Source organism: Halichoerus grypus, chromosome 11 (assembly GCF_964656455.1).
Source record: "Halichoerus grypus chromosome 11, mHalGry1.hap1.1, whole genome shotgun sequence".
Taxonomy (NCBI): Eukaryota; Metazoa; Chordata; class Mammalia; order Carnivora; family Phocidae; genus Halichoerus; species Halichoerus grypus.
The window spans coordinates 61,644,715-61,660,390 of record NC_135722.1 but is presented as its reverse complement, the minus strand read 5'-3'; the positions used below and the strand labels follow the sequence as shown (position 1 = coordinate 61,660,390).

The window sequence follows — 15,676 nt, the reverse complement described above, 5'->3', positions numbered from 1 at the left end:
TCCTAGACAGAGCAATCAGATAAGAAAAATAAAAGGCATCTAAATCAGTAAGGAAGAAGTAAAATTGTCACTATTTGCAGATGACATGATACTATATATAAAAAACCCTAAAGACTCCACCAAAAAACTATCAGCAGTAATAAATGAAGTTAGTAAAGTTGCAGGATACAAAATTAATATACAGTAATCAACTGCATTTCTATACACCAATACTGAAGTAGCAGAAAGAGAAATTAAGAAAACAATTTCACCTATAATTGCACCAAAAAGAATAAAATACCTAGAAGTAAATTTAACCAAGGAGGTAAAAAACCTGTACTCTGAAAATCATAAGATGACAGTGAAAGAAACTGAAGATGACACAAACAAATGGAAAATACACCAGGCTCATGGATTGGAAAAATCAATATTGATAAAATGTTTATACTCTCCAAAGCAATCTACAGACTCAATGCAATCCCTATCAAAATACCAACAGTATTTTTCACAAAACTAGAACAAATAATCCTAAAATTTGAATGGAACCACAAAAAAAAAACCAAATAGCTGAAGTAATCTTGAGAAACAAGAACAAAGCTAGAGGTATCATAATCCCACGTTTCAAGAATAACTACAAAGCTACAGCAATAAAAACAACATGGTACCAGACATATAGATCAATGGAACATAATACAGAGCCCAGAAATAAATCCACAATCACATAGTCAACTAATCTACGACAAAGGAGGCAAGAATATACAATGGGGAAAAGACTATCTCTTCAATAAATGGCACTGAAAAAACTGGACAGCTACATGCAAAAGGATTTAACGAGAACACTTTCTTACACCATACACAAAAATAAACTCAAAATGGATTAAAGAACTGAATATGAGACCTGAAATCATAAAACTCCTAAAAGAAAACACAGGCAGTAATCTCTTCAACATGGGCCTTAGCAACATCTTTACGGATATTATCTCCTCATGTAAAACTAAACAAAACAAAAACCCAAAAGCGAAAATAAACTATTGGAACTATACCAAAATAAAAAGCTTTTGCACAGCAAAGGAAACATCAACAAAACAAAAAAGCAACCTACTGAATGGACGAGGTTATCTGCAAATGATATCCAATAAGGGGTTAATAACCAAAACATATAAAGACCTTATATAACTCAACACTAAAAACACAAATAATTTTATTTGAATCTGAATAGGATCTGAATAGACATTTTCCAAAGCAGATGTACAGATGGTCAACAGACACATGAAAAGATGCTAAACATCACTCATCATCAGAGAAATGCAAATCAAAACCACAATGAGATATCACCTCATACAAGTCAAAATGGCTGGCATCAAAAAGAAAAAGAAATAAGTTTTGGAGAGGATGTGAAGAAAAGGGACCTCTCATGTACTGTTAGTGCAAATGTAAATTGGTGCAACTATGTGGAAAAGAGGGGTTTTTTTTCTCTTTTTTTTTTTTTTGAGAAACCTCAAAAAATGAAAAATAGAAATATCATATGATCCAGTAATTCCACTACTGGGTATTTACCCAGAGAAAATGAAAACACTAATTCAAAAAAATATATGCACCCCTATGTTTACTGCAGCCTTATTTACAATAGCCAAGATAAGGAAACAATCTAAGTGTCCACAGATAGATGAATGGATAAAGAAGATACTTATAGAGATATATATACAGTGGAATATTATTCAGCCATAAAAAAGAATGAGATCTTGCCATTTTCAACAACATGGATGGAATAGAGAGTATTTTGCTAAGTGATATCAGTCAGACACAAGACAAATACCATATGATGTCACTTATGTGTGAAATCTAAAGAACAACAACAACAAAAAGAGACAGATTCATAAATACAGAGAATAATCTGGTGGTTGCCAGAAAGGAGAAGGGTTGAAGGGCTGGGAGAAATAGGTAAAGAAGATTAAGAGATACAAACTTCCAGTTATAAAATAAATAAGTCATGGAAATTAAAAGTACAACATAGGGAATATGTATGGTGACGGATGATAATACACTTATCAAGGTAAACACTGAGTAATATATAGAATTGTCAAATCAATATGTTGTACACCTGAAACTAATATAGCATGTATGTCAACCATACTTCAATTAAAAACAAAAAAGAGGGGCGCCTGGGTGGCTCAGTTGGTTAAACAACTGCCTTTGGCTGAGGTCATGATCCCAGGGTCCTGGGATCGAGCCCCGCATCAGGCTCCCTGCTCGGCAGGAAGCCTGCTTCTCCCTTTCCCACTTCCCCTGCTTGTGTTCCCTCTCTCGCTGTCTCTCTCTCTGTCAAATAAATAAAATCTTTAAAAAAAAGAGAGAGAGAGAGAGGTCCAAACTTCCAGAAAAAAAATGATGTTCTACATCTTTAATCAAAGAAAATGTAAATTAAAACCACAATGAAGTATTACACCGAAAAGAACGACTAAAACTAAAAAAAACAAAAAACAAAAACTAATAATACCAAGTATTAATGAGAAAGGGGAGCAACTGAAAGTCTTAAATACTGCTCGTGGGTGTATAAATTCATAACAACCATTGTGGAAAATCAGGTCAGACACAAAAGAATACGAGTGTATTATTTTATCCCATAGAATTCAGAAAGAAAAAAAGTACTAATTTTTATGTTAGGAATCAAGGTGAGTAACTTTGGAAACTCTTGGTAACCAGAAAGAGGACATGAAGAGACTATTCCATTTCTTGATCCGGCTAATGATTACAGAAAAGTACTCATTTGTGAAAATTCAATGAGCTGTGCATTGGAAATGGGCACTTTTCTTCAATAGTTATACTTCAATTTAAAAATTTATTTTAAAAAATAGTAAGAGCAAAACAGTAATTTCTAGATATACAAAAATTAAGAATTCATACCAACACACCTTTACTATATGAACACTAAAGGATGTACTTCAGAAAGAAGCAAAACATTCCCAGACAGCAGTGTAAAGGGATGGAAGATGAGGCCAAGGAGGTAGGTAAGAGCCAAATTAGGAAGGTACAGCATGCCAAGCTAAGAAATCAGAGCTCCTCAGCAATCTCGGAAGTTTTTAAGCAACAGAGTGATTTGATTAAACCTGTTCATATCATTCTGTCTGGACTTCACTTCATTTGTTTGCTACTTAAGATTCTTTTAAGACGTAATTCAAGGATTATTTTTAGTAATCCTCACTCCACTCTATGATCTATCCCTCCTCTGCATTTCTACAGCACCTCTTGGAAGAAGACAGGGTGTTTAGAGTATAGGTCTCAACTGGCCAGCTAATTGCAGACTAGCCAACTGCAGTTAGCAAATTAACTCAAATACGCTAGTGTCCACTATTTATACTATTTTTTATAAATAGCAATCTGGGGGGTGGAGCTGTATGAAGTTAAAAAATAATAAACTAGACAGCAGATGAAGGAAATAGCTGGTGGGAAGAGTAAATCCAAGTTCAATTTTGCCAATTTCTCTTTTGCTGACATGGGTCCAGAAAGAAAGTCATATGACAGGTACATAACATAGGTGCAAGAGTAAAAAATTAGTTTTCTTAAGGACTGTTAGAATGATGACAGTTTAAATTTCATAAACACAATCAATCATTTAAAAGTTTACATTAATGAAAAACCAAAACATTTGCTTTTGTGAATACCTGGAAGGTTTCCATTGTAGTCCACATCTTCTATTCCACAACCCCATTTAACGAGAAGCTGCAAACAGCCAAGTCGCCCATGAAAAGCTGCATAGTGCACAGGCTTCCATTCTCTCTTATCAGTCACACCGGGATCCTAGAGGTAACATTCACAAGAACTCAGTTTCTTTCCATTTGTAGGAGAAACAGTAAGTCTAGCAGCTTAATTCTGCAAATAAAAATTGGAGGCTGTTCTTAAAAATATAAGGCAAAAAATAAATGTAGTAGAAAAATTTACTACTACCACTGATTTAAACATATGAGCTAATAAGGCACTAATAAAATTTTATAAAATAGTCTTTTTAAAAAGAATGTAACTTGATCCATAAAAATAGTTTTTAAAAAGGAACTTAACTAGGGGTGCCTGGGTGGTGCATCGGTTGAGTGCCTGACTCTTGGTTTCAGCTCAGGTCGTGGTCTCAGGTCATGGGATCTGGCCAAGTTGGGCTCCACACTCAGCACAGAGTCTGCTTGGGGTTCTCTCTCCCTCTCCACCACGACCCGCCCCACCCTCTCTCAAATTAATAAATAAGTCATGGGGTGCCTGGGTGGCACAGTCCATTGAGCATTTGACTCTTGGTTTTGGCTGAGGTCGTGAGCTCATGGTTGTGGGATCAGGGCGCAGGCGCGGCTGCGTGACCAGCAAAGAGTCTGCTTGGGATTCCCACTGCCTCTCCCTCTGCCCCTCCCACTCATGCTCTCTCTCTCTCTAACAAAAATAAATAAATCTTTTAAAATAAGTAAATAAATCTTCACACACACACACAAAAAGGGAACTTAACTAGTCATTTTACTGGTCACAGGCTTCTGACCAATAAAATGAAAGGGATGGATTCAAATGATCCAATCATATCCCTGAAAGCATAAAGAGTTAATAAAAAAAATACCTAATAGGCCCTTCATTATTTCTCTAACTACAGAAACACCAACTCTTACCATAATGTCTTCAATAAAGGTAGTTCTTTTCTTATAAGTTATTTTTTTTACAACCACTGCATAATATTGAAAATAAATATCACAATGAATGAAATTTCTGGAGATAAAAATCACTTTCTAAATTAGTGTATGAAATAAGTTACAAAACAAATAGGTAAACACACAGAAATTCAGAAAGATTTACAATCACTGGTTGAGATGTGTTTGGAAGCTTCAGAATCTTCCCAGTTAAACTCTGAACTGACATGAAGAACCCACAGCCTCTGAAATACTTTGTACTGTTAAACTGGGGTTTTTTTGAAGGTTTATCTAAATTATTGCTCCTATGTTTAAAGACAGAAAAGCTAAAGAGAGAGATCAAATTACTTCCCCCAAGTCATAAAAGGGATTTAAAAAGTCAGGGAGAGGTAACTAGGCTACCAAATGCTATTCCATCTATATGATTACACATTCTCACATATTAACAGGAATCTCTCACCACTCCACTTCGGAGCATTATTTGTAAAGTGAAAGAATGTCCATGTGTTGCAGCAAGGTGTAAAGGAGTGCATCCACGATCATCTTGAGCTGCCAGATTTGCCCCGTTGATTATGAGAGCCTAAAAATAGAGAAATAACAGTGAGTGTACATAAATATGTTAAATCATAAATGCAGATGTGTAATAGGCAAGCAATTTATCAACCTATAGCTACATTATATAAGTTCTTATACATGTGCCACAAACAAAGTATGAGAAATTCTTAGCTAATCCTAAGAAAATGCTTGAGATCCTTTTTTTTTTTTTTTAAGATTTTATTTATTTATTTGACAGAGAGAGACATAGTGAGAGAGGGAACACAAGCAGGGGGAGTGGGAGAGGGAGAAGCAGGCTCCCCGCAGAGCAGGGAGCCCGATGTGGGACTCGATCCCAGGACCCTAGGATCATGACCTGAGCCGAAGGCAGTTGCTTAACCAACTGAGCCACCCAGGCGCCCTGAGATCCTTTTTAACCTTGCCTAGGAGATATTTATAATACCTGATTTCACTCATGTACATACAATTTATAAGGCACACTTTTCAGAAGCAGAGATTAATAATAACTAAGTTAAATACTTTAATGCTAAGCTAATAAACTGAAAAGTAAACTCACTATTTCAAAAGCAGAGTAATCTGTTTAAAAGAATTATTAGTTAATATTTTTTAGTTTTACTCCCTCAGACCTTCTTTTTTTAACCAGCCTGTATTTACCAGTATCTTAGCAAAAGACTCCATCATAACTCATATCAAGAGCTTTAAGAATAGTCTTCCTAATTAGCAAATTAGTCAATAATCATCACAAACCATACCCTGAGTATTTGCTGTACTTTAAGAATCACTACAAGGAATATGAAGACATGTCAACTTAGAGAATTAGGACATATGTAGAGACAATGATAATCAATTATATAAAGCAGTCCTTGATAATTCAACAACTACACAGTATAGTACCAAAAAATACCACAACATCTCTGAGAATGAAAAGATCCCTTTGAGGGAGAAAAGGACAATCAGAGCCATGGGAATGGTTTGATCTAATGCTTAGAGGAAGGAAAGCATCACGTAAAGCTTCATTTGACCTGAATGTCCCCTAAAGTTACTATTTTATTTTCTCTTTCACTGCCTACTTCTCAAATTAATACCTCAATGTCTCAATTCAAATTGACCTGCAAACAAGGTGCCATCCCTACCACTGCATGGAAATACAGCAAACTTCACCCTATAGTGAGCTCTCAAGTCCAATGGCATTCCCTTAGTTTCATCCCGTAACTCTGACACTCGGCCTAACACTTCTTCCCTCATTTGTACAGCCCAATGCATCCTGGCTCTCCTATCTCTGACTTCATCCTCTGAATTCTTTATTCATTTCTCTGCTTCCTACTATCACTACTAGTAACATTCTTCAACATTCAATCTTCAATATTCTATTCTCTTCTCTATACTTTATTACTCCTGAAATCTTTGTCTCAGCACCCTTTTCAACTGCCTGGACCTTCTGTACCAAAATGACCTATAAGCCCCCTAAACAACATGTGCCAAATTGAATTCAACATTTTTGCTCCCCTATCTCCCTTGCCTTTCAGATTTCCTTATCTGTAGTGTCATCATTATCTGCCATTCTGCCTCAAAACTTTAAAATTTTAACTCTACTTTGTCAACTCCTGCTTTGCAAGAGGTCGTCAATCATTTTATTTCTTTCCCACTGCCACCACCTAATTTCTCCCTCTGGGGTTAGTGATGACACCAAAAGTCTCTAACTGCTCTTCTTGCCTCCAAACTGTCTCATCCTAGGTAATCCCAGATATATCTTGTTAGAATAATTTCCTGAAATACTGCTTTCATTACTTCATTCCTCTGTTAACGTTCATGTGCATGTGTATGTGTGCATAAGTATGTATGTGTGTTACATGTATGTGTAAGAGTATATATTAGTACACATATAAAAACTCTCTTATACAAATGAATCTTTATTCTACTTCTAAGACATTTTACATACCTGGCTATCCAAACTTAATTCATAACAGTATACAACAACAAAACATCTACAACTCAGTCAAACTCATATAATAGTTTATCCCCTGAATACACCTAATTTTTCCAATTCAAGTACCTCACATAGAATTACAGCATAGAGATTAATAGAATAAAATCTAGGTTCAAATCCTGGTTTTGTCACTTACTTAGGCAAAGTACTTAACTCTCTGAATCTGATTCTTTATCTATAAAAAGGGGAACTCATAAGATTGTTGTATTAAATGAAGTGATGCATGGGAAACTGTAATTCACACATAAAAAATGATAATCATTTTTCATTGCTACTTAACTTTCTGAAATCAACCTGTTCTTTTCAGCTTAGTGAAGTTTTATTGCCTCCATTAATGATTTCTCTATCTCCTTCTAATCATTAGGGCCTTAATCGTAGACTATACTTTGTATCATTTTGTAATTCACTGAGTAGAGAGCCTGTTATTCCAAATAGAATCTCAGGCTTCTTAGAGGCAGGAACTGTTTGCTTATACAATTTTGTATTCCTCCAAATTCCAGTCTATTTCAGTATATTGATTATATCTAGTTAATCTAATAAGCTAGATCCTGCACATATTAATGTGAAATTCTGGCCAGGAAATACATTAAATAAGAAATAATAGTTCTATAGTAAGAAGGCATGACAAGCTATTAAGGAGATAATCTGGTCATGTCTGTGATATCCCTTTAAAACAACCCATCAATAGCCAATTACTTCAGAGATAAAAGGATCCCCAGACTTACACAATTTGTTTAAGCTGTATTTGGTACCAAATATCTGAGTTATGGAATTCAATAAATACTTGTTTAGGACAAAGAACTAAATCTATGAGTCAAATTATTAGAATAAAAGCAACAGCCCAACAAAACTATGCTAAAGTTATTAAATGTATTGATTTTTTAAAAGTAGCCAAAGTTATTATTACCTGCATACAAGCATCCTGACCTCTGATTGCAGCTATGTGAGCTGCTGTCCAACCTCTCAAAGTTACTTGTGCGATATCAGCTCCATGCCAGAGGAGCCAATGAAGACACTAAATTAAGAAAATAACCATGTTAACAAGTGATAAGGCAGATTTTTTTTAACATCTTTAGATCTTTGAAATTTAGTCTATCATCATGAAATACCACAGCCTGGGAAGCATCGTAAGTAAATGAGGGGTTTAAGAAAAACAAAAGCACAAGAACAATGATATGGTAACCCCCACTTGGCCTTATTATTGGGTCAACTGAACAGTGGGAGCTGTGGCAAATTGGGAGATCACATTCATTGTCCATAAGGCGTAATTGCTACTTAATCCCAGCCAGTTGTTACTGTAAGTGAAATGCTGATCCAAATCTTATATTTCACCCATACTGTATAAGCCAAACAAAACACATCTGTGAGTCAAATTCACTCAATGGCTGCCAATTTGCAGCCTCTGCCACAGATCTTTAAGTGGGCCCAAATGCTTCTGTATCAGAGCAAACATTGTTATTCTGATACTCTCTAAAAAAGAAAAAAAGTGGCTTATAAAAAAATGGGGGGAGAGTCAAATGCATCTTCATTTAATATCTTTTTTAATTAATGTAGATCTCAATAGAATACAGTACTAGAGGTCTGTGCCACATACAGTGGTAGTGTCTTTGTATGTTCAAGTTTGGAGATTCTATCTTCAAGAAGTTTCTTTTTAAAGAATTGGTTGTATCATTGGGATATACTGTCACATCAGTATAGCCATATCATGTGGTGAAAGGCTTAATATTTAGGTATCATTGGCCTGTCACAGAGATCAGTGGCCAATAAAATACAAAGATTAAATAAAAGCTCAACATCACTACTAATCACAGTAAGTCATCCATTTATCAACAAATATTTATGGAGAGACTACTACATGCTAACACTGTTCAGTTACAGGAAAATAAAACCACTGCAAACATTCGTGTAACAAGTTTTCTATTTCTCCTGGGTAAATATGTAAGCAGGATTACTGGAACATAGGTAAGTATAGCAATGTGTAAGAGTTGCAGTTGCTCCATATTCTTGCCAATATTGGTAGTATCATTTTTTGTTTTTATTTTGCCATTCTAATAGGTGTGTATTGGCATCTGATTGTGTTTTTAATTTGCATTTCCTTAATGGCTAATGATGTTGGACATCTTTTCATGTGCTCAATTGCTATCCATATGTCCTCTTGAAGTGTCAAAGTCATTTGCCCATTTTTTAATTGGGTTTTTTGTTTTCTTACTATGGAACTATTAGAGTTTCATATGCTCTGGCTACAAGTTCCGAGAGATATGATTTGCAAAGATTTTTCTCTTATGTTTTCTTCTAGAAGTTTTAGAAGGTTAAGTGTTACATTTGTTTATGATCTGTTTTGAGTACATTTTTACATAAGGTGCCAGATATATCATTTTCTCACTTATGACTGTCCCATTGTGCCAGTACCATTTAATGAAAACACTATCTGTTCTCTATTGGATTTCATTTGCATCTTTGTCAGAAGTCAACTGATCAGGGGCACCTGGGTGGCTCAGGTGGTTAAGCGTCTGCCTTTGGCTCAGGTCATGATCTCAGGGTCCTGGCATCGGGCCCCAAGTCAGGGTCCCTGCTCAGTGGAGAGTCTGTTTCTTTCTTTTTCCCCTCTGCCCCTAACCCCCACTTGTGCACTCTCTCTCTCTCTCCCAAATAAATAAATAAAATCTTTAAAAAAAAAAAATCAGCTGATCAATCAGTAAGACTTCAGAAATGGCTAAGTGAGGAACTTGGCAAATCATTCCCAAGCAATGATGAAACTAGACAAAGTAGGGGCGCCTCAGTGGCTCAGTCAGTTAAGCATCTGACTTCAGCTCAGGTCATGCATGATCTCAGGGTCCTGGGATAGAGCCCCACATCAGGCTCCACCCTCAGCAGGGATTCGGCTTGTCCCTCTCCCTCTGCCCCCTTCCCACTCATGTGTGCGTGCACTCGCTCACTCTCTCTCTCAAATAAATAAATAAAATCTTCCAAAAAAAAAAAAAAAAACTAGACAAAGTTGTCAAAAACAACCATGTAAAGACTCTGGGAATTTGTCAGAGGCACATAACAAAATAAGAAGCATTAACTCAAGAAAATGTTCTGAATCTCAGTAAGAACAGGTGGAGTCTGCAGCAGAAAGTCTGAAACTACAACTATCCCTACCCCGAGCTACACGGTGCAGAAGTTCTACCCAGCTGGACAGCTCCACTGCCCTGCTGGAAGGAGTGAAAATTCCATGCCTAGGCACAAAGTCAAAAACAATTCCAACCTCAGGGGCCAAAAACCTAGGAAAGCCAACATCAGAGCTCACCTGAAGTCACAACACTGGTGAAGGCAAACAACAAAACTAAAGACCACCCAGAAAATTAATGGAAAAATCCAAGAAATGAGACAGCAAGTGGACCTTGCTAAGATTCCACTTATCCCTTGTAATCTACAAGGCCATGTACATGTACAAAGCTGCTTAAATTCAGGAAAGACTGAAGAGGGCCCAAATTGACTAGACATCCCTGGCTAAACATAAGGCCTTGCAAACACATTTGGGAAAAAAAAAAAAAAAAGGAAAGTCAAGTTGACTTGTAAACTGCTTGGACTTGAAAAACATTCCCCAAACCACACACAGACTCAGCAAAAGATGGAATCCTTACTAGCTCAAGGTATATAAACACAACCTCTGATCAATCACTGACCCAAGAGTGACCCCCAGGAAACCAGACTTAAAAATAGTAACAAGAATTTTTAAAAATCAAAACAAACAAACAAACAAACAAAACTGAGTAGTGACTACATACTGTGGGGAAACAGACTCCACACAATTAGTCTAAGCAAGTCAATCAAGCAAATACATAGCAACAAGCACACATCTGGGAGGGATGGGGTGAATAGGATCAGAATTCAAAGCTGCTACAATATATAATCTAAAATGTGCAGTTTTCAAAATGTCTAGGCAAACTAAAAAATTATGAGATTATAATTATACAAAGAGTGTGTGACCCATACACAGGGGGAAAAAAAAAATAATCAATAGAAACTATCCCTGAGAGGGCCCAGATGTTGGACTTAGCATGACTTCAAAGCTGCTATTATAAATAGCTTCAGAGAACTAAAAGAAATTATTTTTAAAAGAATTTATATTTAAAGAATTAAAGGAAAGTATGATGACAATGACTCATCAAATAGAAAATACAGACAAAGAAAAATAAGTCAGAGAAAGATAAATACCATATGATCTCCTTTATTTGTAGAATTTAAGAAACAAAACAAATGAGCAAAGGAAAAAAAGAGAGAGACAAACCAAGAAACAGACTCTTAACTATAGAGAACAAACTGATGGTTATCAGAGAAGAGGTAGACGGGGAGTAGCTGAAATAGGTGATGGGGATTAAAGAGTACACTTATTAAAAAATATATATATACATGGGCGCCCGGCTGGCTCAGTTAGTGGAGCATGTGACTAAGGGTTGTGAGTCACACGCCCAATGTCGGGTGTAGAGATTACTTAAAAAATAAAATAAAAATCTTCAGGGGTTACTGGGTGGCTCAGTCAGTTAAGGATCTGCCTTCGGCCCAGGTCATGATCTCAGGGTCCTGGGATCGAGCCCGATATCGGGCTCCCTGCTCAGTGGGGAGTCTGCTTCTTCCTCTTCTTCTGCCCCTCCCCTCGCTTGTGCTCTGTCACTCTCTCTCTCTCTAATAAATAAAATCTTAAAAAAAAATAAAAATAGACCTAATCTCAGCTGGTCCGCCCGAGACCCCCTGAGGGCCAACCCTATTCCCCCGCACGGTCCCATTTCCGCTCCAACAAGATGAAAGAAACTATCATGAACCAGGAGAAACTCGCCAAACTGCAAGCACAAGTGCGCATTGGTGGGAAAGGAACCGTTTGCCAAAAGAAGAAGGTGGTTCATAGAACGGCTACAGCAGATGATAAAAAACTGTAGCTCTCCTTAAAGAAGTTAGGGGTAACAATATCTCTGGTATTGAAGAAGTGAATATGTTCACAAACCAAGGACCAGTGATCCACTTTAACAACCCCGAAGTTCAGGCGTCGCTGGCCGGGAACACTTTCACCATTCAGGCCATGCTGAGACAAAGCAGCTGACAGAAATGCTACCCAGTATCTTAAACCAACTCGGTGCAGACAGTCTGACTAGTTTAAGAAGACTGGCTGAAGCTCTGCCCAAACAATCTGTGGATGGAAAAGCACCACTTGCTACCAGAGAGGATGATGATGATGAAGTTCCAGATCTTGTGGAGAATTTTGATGAAGCTTCCAAGAATGAAGCAAACTGAATTGAGTCAACTTCTGAAGAAGATAAAACTTGAAGAAGTTACTGGGAGCTGCTATTTTATATTATGACTGCTTTTTAAAATTTTGTTCATGGATCTGATAAAATCTAGATCTCTAATATTTTTAAGCCCAAGCCCCTTGGACACTGCAGCTCTTTATAGTTTTTGCTTATACACAATTCATTCTTTGCAGCTAATTAAGCTGAAGAAGCCTGGGAATAAAGTTTGAAACAAGGTTAATAAAGTTCTTTGCCTAAGGAAAAAAAATAAAAATAAAAATAAAAATAAAAATAAAATCTCCAATAAAAATTAATATATAGGGATGCCTGGATGGCTCAGTCACTTAAGGGTCTGCCTTCAGCTTAGGTCATAATCCCAGGGTCCTGGGATGGAGTCCCACATCGGGCTCCTTGCTCACCAGGGAGCCTGCTTCTCCCTCTGCCTGTCACTCCCCCTGCTTGCGCTCTCTCTCTCTGACAAATAAATAAAAAAGGTATCTTAAAAAAAAACCTATTTAAAAAAATTTATATATATATGTATATATAAATATATATATGGGCGCCTGGGTGACTCGGTCTTTAAAAAAAATAAAAATAAAATCTCCAATAAAAATTAATATATAGGGATGCCTGGATGGCTCAGTCACTTAAGGGTCTGCCTTCAGCTCAGGTCATAATCCCAGGGTCTTGGGATAGAGCCCCACATTGGGCTCCCTGCTCCACGGGAAGCCTGCTTCTCCCTCTCCCTCTGCTGCTCCCCCTGCTTATACTCACTCTCTGACAGTAGTTACCAGTACCACAGAGTAAAACAAGTATTATGGGAGATGAGGTTGGAGAGAGAAGTCCCTTCTAGTAAATATCTTAAACTTTATTATGACTTATAGGGGATAGAATCACTACATGGACTTAAGAAAGGTTTTAAGTAACATCAGATATTAGTTTTAGAGGGATAACTTTATACTGAATATGAACTAAAGGTGGATGAGACAGAAAAGAAGAAAATCAATTAGCTCTAAAGCAGTGGCTAGGAGGATGGAGAGGACAAACTCAGGAGACAAAGATGGAACAACATCAAGGATCTAGTAATCAGTTCTCACTGCATCAATGTGCATTATGAAGTGCACCTTCAGACACATGTTGATACTGTGTTTTGCCTCTGGAAAAAACGGAGACAATGCAATAATGATGCAAAGTCATTAGCCTGGAAAACTAAGAAAGGGAGGGAAAAGGATACTTGGTTTAGTTTTAAACCAATTTGAGATCCTATTAGATATGCCTGAGCTGTTGATCAACCACCTGATACATAAGCCAGAGTTCAAGAGAGAAAGCAAATCAATGAATTATTATGTAGTAGTGATAAAGCCAAGGAACTCTAAAAGACTACCTAGAGAGAGGATATAAAGTAGGAGAGAAAAGGTCATTAGCAGAAGAAAAAAAAATATCTATATTTGTACAGAAGGCAGAGGAGGTTAACCAAAGAAGACTGAGAGTAATCAGAAAGGCTGAAAGGATACCAGGAAAGAGAGGATACCCCATCCTATCTGAATATGGCAGAATAAGATCACTTCTTCCTTTCTTCGAAATCATCAAAAAAAAAAAAAAAAAAAGGCAAGATAAACAGGAAGAAAACCCCATCTTTGATGAAACTAGGAGACATCTGAAACCAGAGAACATATGGGAAATCTGCCAAAGTGTAGATCCAAAAGGGATGCGGAAGGAAACAGAAAAAATACCCACCCAGGGTTATAAACTCAGAAAGAACTGGCAAGGCACATTTCTCCTAGGTGAAAGGAAGCCACTAAAAGGCCAAAGCAAAAATCCTTGTTTACAACAGTTCAAGCAGGGCACACAAACTGGTGGAGAGTATGAAGTTATCAGTAGAAAATTATCGCTCTCAAACTAATATCTGATGTTACTTGAAACCTTTCTTAAGTCCATGTAGTGACTCTATCCCCTATAGGATAAAGTTCAAGCTATTTAATATAATTCTCTGGACCAGATTTGGTTCCAAGAAGCAGAGAAGGCCAAACAAACAAGAAATCACACAGAGAAACCATATTCATAGAAAGCAGTCTCTGTGTGGCAGGGGCAACAAGAGACTTTGTAGTGAACAGACCCACTGCAGCCTATATAGGCTGGAGAAATGTAGTCATGAAAATAAGCTCCACACAATCTCGAATCATGAGGAAAAAGTTCAGGTGGCTTTGCACACAACCCAAGAATAAGTTTTGCATAAAAATATTCACTAAGGGGGCGCCTGGGTGGCTCAGTCATTAAGCGTCTGCTCAGGTCGTGATCCCAGCGTCCTGGGATTGAGCCCCACATCAGGCTCCCTGCTCAGCGGGAAGCATGCTTCTCCGTCTCCCACTCCCCCTGTTTGTGTTCTCTCTCTGTCTTTCTCTGTCAAAAAATAAATAAAATCTTAAAAAAAAAAATATTCACTAAGCACTACCTGTACTAGCTAAAAATTGAAACCCACTAAACAGCCATCAATCAAAAAGTGGATAAATTCTGATATTAATCTAAGAAGACGTTATTGGAACATGTCTGAAAGAAATGGAGTACATAGATGTAACCACATAGTTAAGGCTCAAAAACACATTGTTGAACACAAAAAGCAAGCTACAAGATGATACACAGGATGATGTCATTTACATAAAATGTCATTAAAAACAACGCTATAACCATATGTGATAACAACATAAAGTATAGATGGGAATATTAAACACCATATTCAGGGTCGTAGTTTTATCTCTGGAGTTGGGAGGAGAGGAATGGCACCTGAGAGGGGTGCTAAGGGACTTTACATGCAACTCTAGGAAAAAGGTTAGGATTGACAGAGCTAGATAGTCATATGTTACACTCTACAAATTACCCTCTCTGCTTGCCTTTGGAACTCAGTCACCACATTGTGAGGAATCACAAACGAGCCCAGGTGGAGAGACCTCACATAAAAACCCACATGGAGAGGAATTAAGGTGGCCAACGTAGAGCCAGCATCTTCCACCAGACATCTGCATGAACAAGCCTTCAGAAGATTCCAGACCCAGCATTTAAATCTTCCAGCTGAAGCCCCACACATCACGAAACAGGGACAAGCTGTCTCTGAGATCCAAATTCCTAATTTACTCCTGAGCACAAATGGTCACTTTATGCCACTACCTTTTGGGATAATTTGTTACAAAGGCATAGTAACCAGAACAACAAGTATTACAATGAAATGAAAAGTATTT

The 15,676-nt window shown here is 37.2% G+C and overlaps 1 protein-coding gene and 1 pseudogene across 1 annotated transcript in view; one reads left to right on the top strand and one right to left on the bottom strand.

The window, feature by feature from the left end:
* Positions 1–15,676, bottom strand: part of ANKRD42 (ankyrin repeat domain 42) — a 75,332-nt gene that overhangs the window by 54,746 nt on the left and 4,910 nt on the right. The window contains exons 3-4 of the mRNA XM_078058607.1: positions 5,095–5,214; positions 3,642–3,777 (exon numbers count right to left, since the gene is read on the bottom strand). Coding sequence (XP_077914733.1) covers positions 3,642–3,777; positions 5,095–5,214 — 256 coding nt within the window. The remainder of the gene's footprint in view (positions 1–3,641; positions 3,778–5,094; positions 5,215–15,676) is intronic.
* Positions 11,857–13,202, top strand: LOC118540521 (transcription factor BTF3 pseudogene; annotated as a pseudogene).